At 35.0% G+C, this 12500-nt stretch overlaps 2 protein-coding genes across 2 annotated transcripts in view; one reads left to right on the top strand and one right to left on the bottom strand.

Annotated features, from left to right (window-relative positions):
• The window catches only part of LOC119574823 (ribonuclease H1-like), a 9251-nt gene extending 2506 nt beyond the window's left edge, over nt 1-6745 (top strand). Inside the window, exons 3-6 of the mRNA XM_037922131.1 lie at nt 1-234; nt 391-482; nt 813-985; nt 5187-6745. The exon at nt 1-234 is cut by the window's left edge and continues 175 nt beyond it. Coding sequence (XP_037778059.1) covers nt 1-234; nt 391-482; nt 813-985; nt 5187-5285 — 598 coding nt within the window. The 3' untranslated portion in view covers nt 5286-6745. The remainder of the gene's footprint in view (nt 235-390; nt 483-812; nt 986-5186) is intronic.
• A 2678-nt stretch (nt 6746-9423) lies between these two features.
• On the bottom strand, nt 9424-12020 carry LOC119574840 (zinc finger protein 593-like). The gene is made up of 3 exons (XM_037922132.1): nt 11801-12020; nt 10198-10298; nt 9424-9938 (listed from the first exon to the last, which is right to left on the bottom strand). The coding sequence occupies exons 1-3, from the start codon at nt 11888-11890 to the stop codon at nt 9719-9721; spliced, it is 411 nt and encodes a 136-aa protein (XP_037778060.1). The 5' UTR covers nt 11891-12020; the 3' UTR covers nt 9424-9718.
• Between the last annotated feature and the right edge of the window lie 480 nt (nt 12021-12500).

Genomic DNA, 12500 nt, shown 5'->3' with positions numbered 1-12500 from the left:
GCCGGGCAAGAGGAAGAGGGAAAAGAGTCGAGAGGAAGTGATTGACCTCGATCTTGATGAGCCTTCAACGAGCATCAGAAGGACAGATTTCACTGACAACAGAAGCAACAACACGAAGTTCGTCACAGACAATGACGGATTCCTGATAGTATTTACAGATGGTGCTTGCGAAAGCAATGGCCGAGTGGGAGCGAAAGCAGGTGTTGGTGTGTACTTTGGGAGGGATCACCCACTGTAAGTTTGCCTTTCTTTGTATTTTTTTGTTTTCATGGAAATTTTTTTTTACATTTTTGGAGAGGCTTATGTACAAAACTAGTACACAAAACAGAGAATCATGTAGAATATCTTCTAAAAAAATTTCCAGAAGAAGTAAATGTGCCACTTTTTCAGCAATGTTGCCGAGCCAGTGCGAGGAAGACCAACCAATAACACAGCGGAAATCCAAGCTGCTACATATGCCCTAGAGTTAGCACATGCCTCAGGTTTGTATGTTTCTAAGAATTTATAACCGATAATAAAATGTATGTTTAAGATTATTTGATTTTTTTGTTATTTTTGGTCACTGTAATGGAGTTTGAAAAAAGAATTTTTATTGTGAAATTGCCTTTTCAAGTAGTATCACTTTTCTAATGGTATTTTTTTTTTTTTTTTTTTTTTTTTTTTTTTTTTTTTTTTTTTTTTTCATTTCCAGTTCCCTATTGTTTCTTGATATATGCAAGTCCTTTTTTATTTGTTTCCATCAAAGGGTTACAGTAATTTCCAAACTTTTATCACTCATTCTTATCTTCCTAATCCCTACTTTTGGTCTGCAGGTTTTGACAAAGTGGCAATTCATACAGACTCACAGTTCATGATCAACTGCATGACCTCGTGGTTGAAGAGTTGGAAGAGGAATAATTGGAAGAAGAAAGACGGAGAGCCGGTGAAGAACAAGGAGGACCTGATGGACTTAGACAAAGCCTCGGAGGGGTTGATGGTGAAATGGGTGGGTGTGAATTTTTACTGAGAAATCTTTCTCTTTTTTTCTGTCTGTGTTTGTCCCTCCTCTGTCATTTTCATTTTCTCTCTCTCTCTCATTCTCTCTCTCTCTCTCTCTCGTTCTCTCTCTCTTTCTCGTTCTCTCTCTCTTTCTCGTTCTCTCTCTCTTTCTCGTTCTCTCTCTCTTTCTCGTTCTCTCTCTCTCTCTCTCTCTCTCTCCTCGTTCTCTCTCTCTCTTCTCTCTCTCTCTCTTTCTCCCTCTCTCTCTCTCTCTCTCTCTCTCTCTCCTTCTCTCTCTCTCTCTCTCTCTTTCTCTCTCTCTCTCTCTCTCCTCTCTCTCTCCTCTCTTCTCTCTCTCCCCTTCGTTCTCTCTCTCTCTCTCTCCTCCTCTCCTCTCTCTCCCTTCTCTCTTCTTTTCTTCTCTCTCTCCTCTTCTCTCTCTCCCTCTCTCTCTTCTCTCTCTCTTTTCTTCTCTCTCCTCTACGTCTCTCTCTTCTCTCTTCTCTCTCTCTTCTCTCTTCTCTACTCTCTCTCTCTCCTCTCTCTCTCTCTCTCTCCTCTCTCCCCCCTCTCTCCCTCTCCCCCTCTCCCACCTCTCTCTCTCTCCCCCTCTCTCTCTCTCTCCCTCTCCCTCTTCCTCTTCCTCTGGAGCAATAAAAGATGTTGAAAGGCAGAAGAACACACAGTAAAGCCAAGACAAGATGCTATGAGATTCAGTGTGATGCTAGGAGTGTGGCTAGTGAGAGGACTCTTATTCAGTTTTCTATGGGAGATCAGTGTAAGTCAAGACTAGATGAAATGAGAACATTAGCTTTTCATTGTAAAAGATTCCCCTTACAGGTGAGAAATTCAAAGTAAAGTGCAAAGAGCAGCCAGGGCAGTGAGGGCAAGGGTAGCAGCAGTAGCTTTGTATAACAGGGCAGAGTAGGTAACAACAGCTAGGCCAATAGATAAAAGAGGAAGGTTGAAGTACATGTGAAGTTTAGATATGTATGGATGATTACAAGGACGGCCAGATGGTCAGAGATGAACTTAAGAATGGTAGACTTTTGACTTGAGCTAAGAGACTAATATTAAGATGATTTTATATTTAGATTTCTCTGCTGAAAGTGGAGCTTGAGTGTTCAGAGGGCTGAGAAAGGGTGAAATTTGAGGGAAGTTCAAGGGAGCAATATTTAAACTGGATGACTACCTATCACATTAAGGCAAAATAGTCACTCATGCTTCTTGACTTCCTATTGTGTTATGAGCCTACTCTAAGTCGTGCACACTAAATAGTTATTCTCGCTTATCCTTGGCTATGGGCAATAGGGAGGAAGCAGCTCTTGAAAAGTAGGTGTATGAATGTTCCCATACTTCTAATGTTTAAATTGAGTAGCTGACAGAGCTTGTCAGATGGATTGGTATTGTGCTGGGAAATCATGTTGTGAGTGGGGGTATTCTCAGAGGTTGGAAGTAACACAACAATTAAACACGTGAGGAGAAAGCACTGAGCACTGTATAGCATAAATTAACTAACAAACAAAAAATCAAAATACAGATATGAAAGTAATTATGAAAATCATAAACCCAATTGTTTTAAATTAAGGTAGAGTTGTGTCTACGTCACAGGGAGCTTAAAACTAATTGTGTGAATATTAGGGACTTTTAGACATAATAAAAAAAGCCTTTGTTACATTTTTACTCAAAAGAACAAAGAGCATATACTTCAAAGAAAATACTATCATTATGCATTTTTGATAGAGTAATTTTCTCCAAATTATGTAAAAATATGCTAATTCTTCATTGCCGTGGAATAAGGTTTAAGTGGACAGTTATTTAAAACCCAAATAGAGGCTTCAACATCATACAGTATACAAGTATATGTTAAAAAGTGTTATAATAACATATTTTAAATTGCTGTTAATAGTTTGTTGTTTTTTCTTTGTGTTATGTTATGTTATGTTATTGACATTAGTAATGACAATATAAGATGACAACATATTTTCAAAAATCAAGGAAAAGGGTAAACAGATGAGACCAGTAGTACTCATAATTTGCTCATCGGTGATGCAGTAGAAGTGGAGCCATTTATGTGTAACAGCAATTAATAAATTAAACTAACAGTGGGCATGGTATGTACACACATCCCATTACCATCAGTTTTGGGTCAACAAAATATCTAAACCATTTACAATCCTATACAGAGAGAGAGAGAGAGAGAATGTGTGTTTTCTGTTTTTTGGAATATTGGATAGGAGATTGCAAACTTGTATGAACTAATCTTTTGCACCTTAATCCATTATGGACTACAGATAATATCCTTAGACACACACAATAAAACAATTATGACACAAGGTTCTAGATAATTTCTTTGCAGTGTATCTTCATGTAAATCAGTAATCATGTGACTAATTTGTCATGTTGGTCACTAATGTGTATGCAAGACTGGTTTATAATTGTAATATTGAAGGTGAATTCATCCTGATCATACGTTATCAAAAATAGAAACGAAACTCTAGGCTTAACACATGTTGTAGCCCATAGCTGATTGAGCATGGCAGGCCCTTAGATTTAGTCACTTGCCTTTTGAGGTTCTCTTTTCAAAGAGAGAGAGAGACTAGAGACCTAAATCTAGAGTTAGATCCAGAGTTGTTAACAGAGGTAAGCCAAGGTAGAATTTATACATGGTTTGAGGAGGTGGATTTATATGATAGAGCAAGATAAATTTATTACAAGTAGCAGCATACTGATGAACTGAAAAGAAGTGCAAAGACCATGCAGGCAAGGGGGAGGTCTCCAGACTGGACAGCTAAATATATTTGCTACTCTTTTGAAGTGCAAGGACCATGCAGGCAAGGGGGAGGTCTCCAGACTGGACAGCTAAATATATTTGCTACTCTTTTGTGCATGTGATTCCGTTAAAATGAGTGTCAGGGAGTTAAAGCAGCCTAAGGGTTAAGAAGATAGATGACCAATTTGCCCCTCGTCAAATACTGTACATTGGATGTCGCAAGGAAGTTTGTTACACACGCACGCACGCACGCACGCACGCACGCACGCGCGCGCACACACACACACACACACACACACACACACACACACACACACACACACACACACACACACACACACACACACACACACACACACACACACACACACACACACACACACACACACACACACTCTCTCTCTCTCTCTCTCTCTCTCTCTCTCTCTCTCTCTCTCTCTCTCTCTCTCATAGTATCAAAACATTCTATAAGTGTAGGAGGGTGTAGAGTGAGACAAATCTTCTATGCAGACAATGGTTTATTGGGGAGGTTCTTGGCATATATGTCTAGTGTCACTCCCAAGGGTAAGATCAAAAGGAAATGGAAGATGTTTACACTAGGGTGAGAGGAATGCCGAGGAACTCAACATCGAGGCCTGGCTTGTTTTGGTCTGTGCATCCATTGAGTGCTCAGTCGCAGCGTGGACAGAAGTGGTGTTTTTACACATTAGCCATTTATACATATGTAGATAAGATAGGGAAATTATAAGGCCATTACATGAAAATAATACTTTACTAAAAGACAAATATAGGAATTACATGTTAAGGGCATTGGTGCAAGTCTTTGGTAATTAGGGATGGGCTGATGTGTGACATAGACTTATGAGGGTAGAACTGATGATGTGTGATGTGTTAATTTGTGTAGGATTGATATAGGTGTTTGAAAAATTATGCTATGAGAGCAAGTATGTTTTCTGGTTTATTCATCATATAGATGATTAAGGACCCAATGGTGTATTGTATAATGCAGTATTGATTTTTAAAATTTAAATTTGTAAATACCCAGATAACTTCACAAATGCTCAGTCAAACAAGGAGGCATTTATAGGGCCTACCTGATCTCATCTGGTTACCCCATTCCATGAATATTCTGGGAAGAAGTGCCTGTTTCACTTGTTATTATCATTATTTTATTATCATCATCATTAAAAGGGATGGAGTAAGTAGAAGAGGTTAGGTAGGTCTAGTAATTTTCTCCTTAATGACTAAGTGCTTCTGCAATCCTCTGTGTGCAAGGAAAATCAGGAAAACAAAACCACAGTGGACAGTGCATAGAAACAACACCCCCAGTGCCAACAGTTTAAATTGGAGACATTATCATGAAGCCCAAATGTTCTCTTTCTATATATTTTTTCCATTGCATTTATAAACATATTTGACCCCTCTGTTTTTACAGGTACATGTGAAAGGTCACTCAGGCAATGTTGGTAATGAAGAAGCAGACAGACTAGCCAGAGAAGGTGCAAAACTCTATAAACAAGATCAGCAGTACTAGCACAAATGCATTTTATAGTGCTATAGTCGACTGTATACAGTGTTCTTCCAAGTTTCATATGAATAATGTCTTTTCTTTGCATAAATGTAATATATTTGGATACATTAAAGGCTGTGATGAATAGTTGTTTTGTCTTGATCACTCTGTTAACCCACTGGCTGCAGATGGCAAGAATGCTTGCTATGCTCACTGTAATTTAGTTTATTAAAATTAGTCACCAAGGAGTTTATTTTTATTAGTAGTATTTCAAAAAGTCAAGGATTGCAGAACTCAGGCATGATCACTTGGGCCTAGTAACTGACTCCTTAGTGGCTGAGTATGCCATATTTGGGCAATAAAATTAATAAAAAACTACAGTGAACCATACATAAGCCCACAGCCAGTGGGTTAAAAGGTAGAATTAAGATTACTCATGCTATTATTATGTACTTTATTTGTGAACAGGCAAACCCAGATTTAACCATTTTTATTTATTTTATTTTAAAAGTTTTGAAGGTAGTAGAAACCATTTTCATATTAATTTTCATCTAGGTAAAATGGAATAGTTTTTCATGTATGCCAAGTTCTGTTTATAATTTACTGTAGTACTGTATTGAAAGTATCGCCTGTAATACCATTGCCTTTAATCAGATCTCCCTGCTCACAAGATCTGATATAGTGTTGTAAAAGCTTTTGTCATAGGATTTTATTTATGTTAGTAAATGTCATCATACATCTGTGATAAGTGATACATTTGCCTAAATTAACTCTACAGCAAATCACGGAAAGTCATTATAGCTATATCTTATTTTTATATTCTAACATGTCCGTGATATAGCTAGTTCTTCAGGTTTCAAGTTAAAGCCTGATAGAGAACTTTTTTCCGTATTGCTTGGTTATTTTCTTGATTTTATCATTACATTATTACAGTATGTTTGTATAAGGGACCAAATTTGTTTTGAAAAAAAGGGCTATGAGAATCTTGGAACTGTGGGATTATATAGTAAATATCATTACATATTAAAAATATAATATATATATATTCCTAACTGCCCATTTGAAATTCATGGTCCCAAAATACTTGTTCCCTAGATCCCCCCCCCCACACACACACACACATAGACACTTATCTCTTATGACTCAAAACCTTTCCATAAGGGTCAATGATGAATTGATATCACAGTTTAATAGCACCCTTTGAAATTTATTTTTTCCCCACCATCAGATAAACTTTTTATTGTGAGGGTAATTATCTTTTTTTATGTGTTAGAATATTTTTTCCTGTATCATGCAGTTAAATCCTTTTTATATATAAAAACCTGAGGGAAGTTTTTACAAAAGACAAAATTTCATACATATTTGGGAAATGGGCAAGTGAATGTATTTTGCATGCACGTGCACGCAACACACACACACACACACACACACACACACACACACACACACACACACACACACACACACACACACACACACACACACACACACACACACACACACACACACACACACACACACACACACACACACACACACACACACACACACACACACACACCAAATTGGCTCTGTTGAACAAGCATTTGTAAAAATAAACTTAATGGAAAGATATTTTTAATGAGCTTTATTATCACATTTTGAAGTTAGATAATAAGATATTTCCCAAACTAAGTAAAAGTTAATTAAGATATTTCTTTAAATGGCTTGTAGAGTAAGTCATGAAATTAACACCATTTTCAAAACTAAGGTTTCCCATATGTAGTTATCATAAGGAAGTTAAAGCAAAGATGTTAGATACTTCTCCAAAAAATTGTTCAGATATAAAAGCATATCTCCTTCATTTTATTGATACGCTTAATCTATTTCGTTAATAAATAGATCGGAATAAAAGTTTCTGGTAATTACATAAGCCATGGAATAGAGACACTTTTTCATTTTTGGAGAGAGAGAGATTAAATTACATAGCCCAACATTACAAAATCACTACTTCTCATTGCACGGCCATTAGACACAAATAAAACATGAAATTTAATACTGGATCCATCTTGGTGAAACTAGATATTCATAAAAGATACTCTCAGTATAGTTAATTTTTTCTTTCATTAAAATATATGTAAACTTTTTTCCATCATCAAAAGTTACTCAAATAAAGAGAAAACAAAATAAAGATATGCTTTTGTTTTGGTGATATATTTCATTTAATAATAAATACCAAAATCTGCAATTTTGTTTTATTATTTTGTGCATCCTGTTGCAAGTAAGTATTTACATACAACATGTTAAGGTGTGGATCGGGAAATTTTTAACTGGATTAGTTTCATTTCTTCATCAATAATTTAATAAGAGTCCTAAATCCTCCAAGGTGGCTATTAATGCAACCTAAGCTAAGGCAAAGGAAAGTTACATTTTGTAGAAACCCAAGAGTGATAACAATGGAAATGTAGAGTAACAGGCAATATTGGAAATTAAATTAATCACAGAAAATTGAAATTATGTTTTCACCTAAGAACACAATTTTCAAAAATTTCAATGAAGGTTTTACCAAAAGGGAAAAGCTTAAGGACAAATTCTGAGGAATAATTCTGTAGACATTTCCCCAAAGCAATTTAAAGTACAATAGAAAAAATAAATAAATAAATAATAAAAATAAAATTGAAAAAATACCATGAATGAAACTGAAACCTCTTATGTGATATTCAAGACATCTCATATCATATTTTATTAAGAGTTATGTCTGTCACTTTACATGGGAGTGACTACATAGCATATTTTGTACAGTGACAGAAGTAATCCCAAAAAAGAAGTGAATACTTCAGTGATTCAGTACAATAACATTATCATTAAAATGTTCTGAATTTGAAGGATTTTTTTTTCAAACTACATGCTAGTGCAACTTGATTATTAACAATTAATCTAAATTTAAATTAGCAAGAGGACACATAATACAATTGACAATCTTTAAGTTGATTTCTTTAGGTGACAGGAAAGCAGCTCAAAACGAAATTTATGAAATCAAGTTCAAATGTTGAAGATATGAAGAAAGTGATTTTCCTGTCTTCACCCTTGTAGAAACATTTATAAATATTTTTTTGAAGAAATTAAATAACTGTAACCTTTTCATAACGATAAAAAAAATTATTTTTCCTATCATTCTGTCTTTTAAAGAAAAAATACTTAAGGCTGCCTCTATATCAAATTTTGAAAAAAATGGGAAGTCTCATCATTCTATATCAATTTTCTTTTTTTTTAAATACAAGAGTTTTTTTCTTTTTTTCTTTTCTTTTTATTACAGTGGTACCAGTCATAAAAATCCATGCTTGCCAATAAGCCTTTTTTTTTTTATTACACAGATATTTAAATTTCTATTGAACCCACTGTGAAAATGCTTTTTGTCTTTTCTTAGGCATTTGACTTTTGTACAATTCTGAGTAGCTTTCCATTCATATATAGAATGAAGTGTAAACTCATTCATACATACAAAAACAATATATACACAAGCCACGTATCTGAGTATATATAAAACATCAGCAAGCCTTCATTTCCGCGAAAGGAACTGGGGACCCTACCACGTACTCACTCCAAGAGCATCACAACATGAAAACTACAAGTATCATGCTGTGACCACGGCGGTTCAAACATGAACCTACCGTATAAGAAAAGAAAAGCCTTCATTATAATATCTAGATTTCAAGACCAAATGATCCTCCTATCCTCTCGGTGATCCTCCTATCCTCTCGGAAACAAAGCAAAAAATGGTGGGAAAAGTTGAGGGGGACAGAGACCCTGGCTATTAATCGTCAAGAAGGATAATGTTGAAATACATAATAATGCCTTCGGTATACAAATTCATATTCATGTCAAAATATTTAGTCTGTACTGGAAACTAAAACAATGACTTCCCTTCAAAGTTAAAACTGGTGAGAGTGGCCTGTCTATAATGTTTAAAGATGAAATGATATACATAACTTTCATGATATTCAACAAATGTATATTAACATTAGAGGGATAGACAGATAGACAGACAGGCAGACATATAAAACAATAGATAGATAAATAGAAGAAGATATAAACTAATAAAAGATATGTATGTCTGTCTGTATCTGAATGTCCTCACAAATAACTCAAATGTTCAAAATTATGGGGAAATGAGATCCAGAAATTGAATTATTAATTTATTTTCAAAGAAAAGTAATAGAGAACAATAAATCTAGATCTACAAGAAAATGAAATGAGTAAATGTTACTCACATCTACCCCTCAAATTAAATTCTCATGTATGACTTTGCTCGTGTTACATTTGGAATAAAACATCCCAGAAAATATTTCATTAACAGCCTATCAATATTTCCCTTTTGCTTAATATTCCCAATATCAAATATGGTATATCAAAAACATGAATATACTATAATGTATTACCTACTTCTTCAAAACATGAACATTATGAGAATTAAACCATTACTTCATATCAACATCTTCCTTAGCAGGATCGAAAGTTTCATCATCCATGGGTTGCGTTTCAATCTTCCGTTTCTTTGGGGGGATGTATGACCCCAAGCCACCTGCTCTTTCCGATTCCTCTATGGTGTAGGGTTCTAACTCTAGTGACTTCAGCCGCTTCTTGTGAGGTTTCGATTTGAAATGGCTTTTCAGTGCTTCACGGTTTATAAAGTAGCGCCTGTGGGTGTATAAATAAATAAGTAAATACAATAAGGTTATTATTACTTTGCTGAAAACATTTAAATGATGAAGTGAACTATTAAACTGCCCTTTCTTCAACAGGAATGGTATTTCCATTATAACAATCTTTCATCGTAGTAAAAAGATAATCAATATGGGAAAAATTATACAAACTAAATATTACTGAAGCAATTGTAACTTCAGCACAATATCGAACTCTAATCTCAAAATCAAGATATACTGGAGGAAAAACTTACGCGCAGTGGACACAGTAATGCTGAGCATCTCCAGGCAAGTCTGGGTCAACCTCTTGGTGTAGTAATTTGTGAATATTTTCTTCTTTGAGGTCATCATCAATCTATGGATATTTTATTCAGTTAATATATACACAATTTTACCAAAAGCATCAACTTATCATAAACAAGTTACAACCTTCTATTCTTAGCAAAAACTACAACTGCTAAACTGCAAGGCCATGAAATAGCCTTAAGAGCTATTGACTTTTAATACTGCAAGATAGTACTATACACTGCACACCATGATAAGTTTTTAAAAATCTCTCCTAGTTCATAAGTTCCCAGCTGAAAGTCTCTTGTTTCCAAATTAATTTACAGTGAATAAAATAATAAAACATTTTTATCTCTATCTTCAAAAAATAAAGAAAACAAAGAAAGAAGTTATATCAAATTTGTTTCAGACATACATATACTACAATTTAAACAGTACCTGGAATATTAGATTAAGATTTGCTTGGAAACTTGAAATTTACTGTGATTTACACTGAAAAACCAAGTGTCAATAAATTTATTCTACAGTCTCAGAGAGCTACTACATGCTCCAGTAAATACCAACAACTTCTATCACATATTTTCTAGCAAGATAAAACTTGGAGAGTTCTTTCTTGGAGGATAAATAAAACTCTATATTGAAAGGATACAAAATATAAAGGTTTCCTGTCCTTTAAACAGATGCTGTGGCAATTGACAAATGGGTCAATAGTGGATTAATGGTTACATTGTAATCATGTATTTTTTATGATATAGGTGTACCAAACTGAAAATAAAGGTAATTTTCTAAAATCAGTTTATGTCAATAAATCCATAGAATCTGGTATTGACAGAGTCCTCATGATGCCTTGTATGTATTTTTTGTGGTTTAAGTCAGCCTTGGCCATAATAATGATGATACAAGACCCAATATATGGGAAAGGAGATAGGTATAATCCACAAATGGAGTAGTTTGATTATGCCCAATCCATGTATTGCATATCATTGTGAGGGGGGGGGGGGTACTGTCCCTAATACCACTCCTTAAGAGGGGTTGCTGCCTTCTAAACCCCTGCTTATTGGGGCTAGAATACAAAATCCCCACCACACTGACTGTTAAGATAGAGCCCAAGTCTAAGTGACACATCTCATGAGTGATTCCCTGGTCTGTGAATTAAACATCTCCCACTGCACACCCACTCCTAAATCACTGTGCAAGCAGGGAATTTCCAAAGATGTTGTAAATTTGTGTGAGAAGCTGTCAAACAATTACTAAGGTCTGTGTAGCTTTGGAACCCTAGCCAAGACCAACAAACCTCCGTCTATTTTGTTGTTGCAAGATAGAGTTTGGTTTCCTGTCACTGGATATTGGCACTGACATTAAAACACGACTTAAAATATTAGTAACAAATCAATACATAAAAAAAAATAAGAGACACAACTCTCTCATTCTTAGGGCATGATAATAACATAAAAATCATAATCCAGTGCAATAACGACACAAATATAAGTTACAACACCGACAAAACCCCCCACTAAAATATACCTCAATATACCTCAAAGTCGCTCTTTCACACGCCCTTCCTCCTCTCACCTGATCCAAATCTTTCGTCTTCCTCTTTGTCTTCAAGAGTCTCTTCAGTCCGGGAGAACTCTTCTTCCTCCTCTTTGGTCCGCCACCCATTACGAAAGGCTAATTCAACCCAAGGGATTTTAACTCAGGTGAATAGAGGGGGAGAATTTTGTTCCACACGGAGTAATCGCCTTCCTCCTCCTCGCCAGCTGATGGAAGGAAATCCACGTGCTCTCGCTTCGTAAACATTGTGACGTCACGAGTTACACGAACGGGGGTGGATTTTTTCTCTTTTTTTTAGTTTTTAATCTATTTTTGTGTTGATTTTTAAATGTATGTGATCCAGTATGTGATCTATTTGTTTTTGTTTTTATGTGGTGTTACTTTTTAGTACTATGTATGGTATTGTAAATGTTGGTACGACTTGGTGTTCTTATTTTTTATTATATAGTTTTACTATTGCTACTCCTATTGATATTATTGAAAAAGTAGTTTTAGCCGCTGTTACTAATTATATTAACGTGGATGTTACTATTGAGGATGATTATAACAACGTCCATACTGACAATAATGGTAACGATAATCCTGATAATGATTAAGGTGATGATAATAGTAATAATGTCAATCATAATCGTTATTACTATCATTATCATTATCATTATCATTATCATCATAATCATTTTCATTATTGTTATCATTACTATTATTATTTTCATTGTTA

Source organism: Penaeus monodon, chromosome 1 (assembly GCF_015228065.2).
Source record: "Penaeus monodon isolate SGIC_2016 chromosome 1, NSTDA_Pmon_1, whole genome shotgun sequence".
NCBI lineage: Eukaryota > Metazoa > Arthropoda > Malacostraca > Decapoda > Penaeidae > Penaeus > Penaeus monodon.
This window is presented reverse-complemented; position numbering and strand designations above follow the sequence as displayed.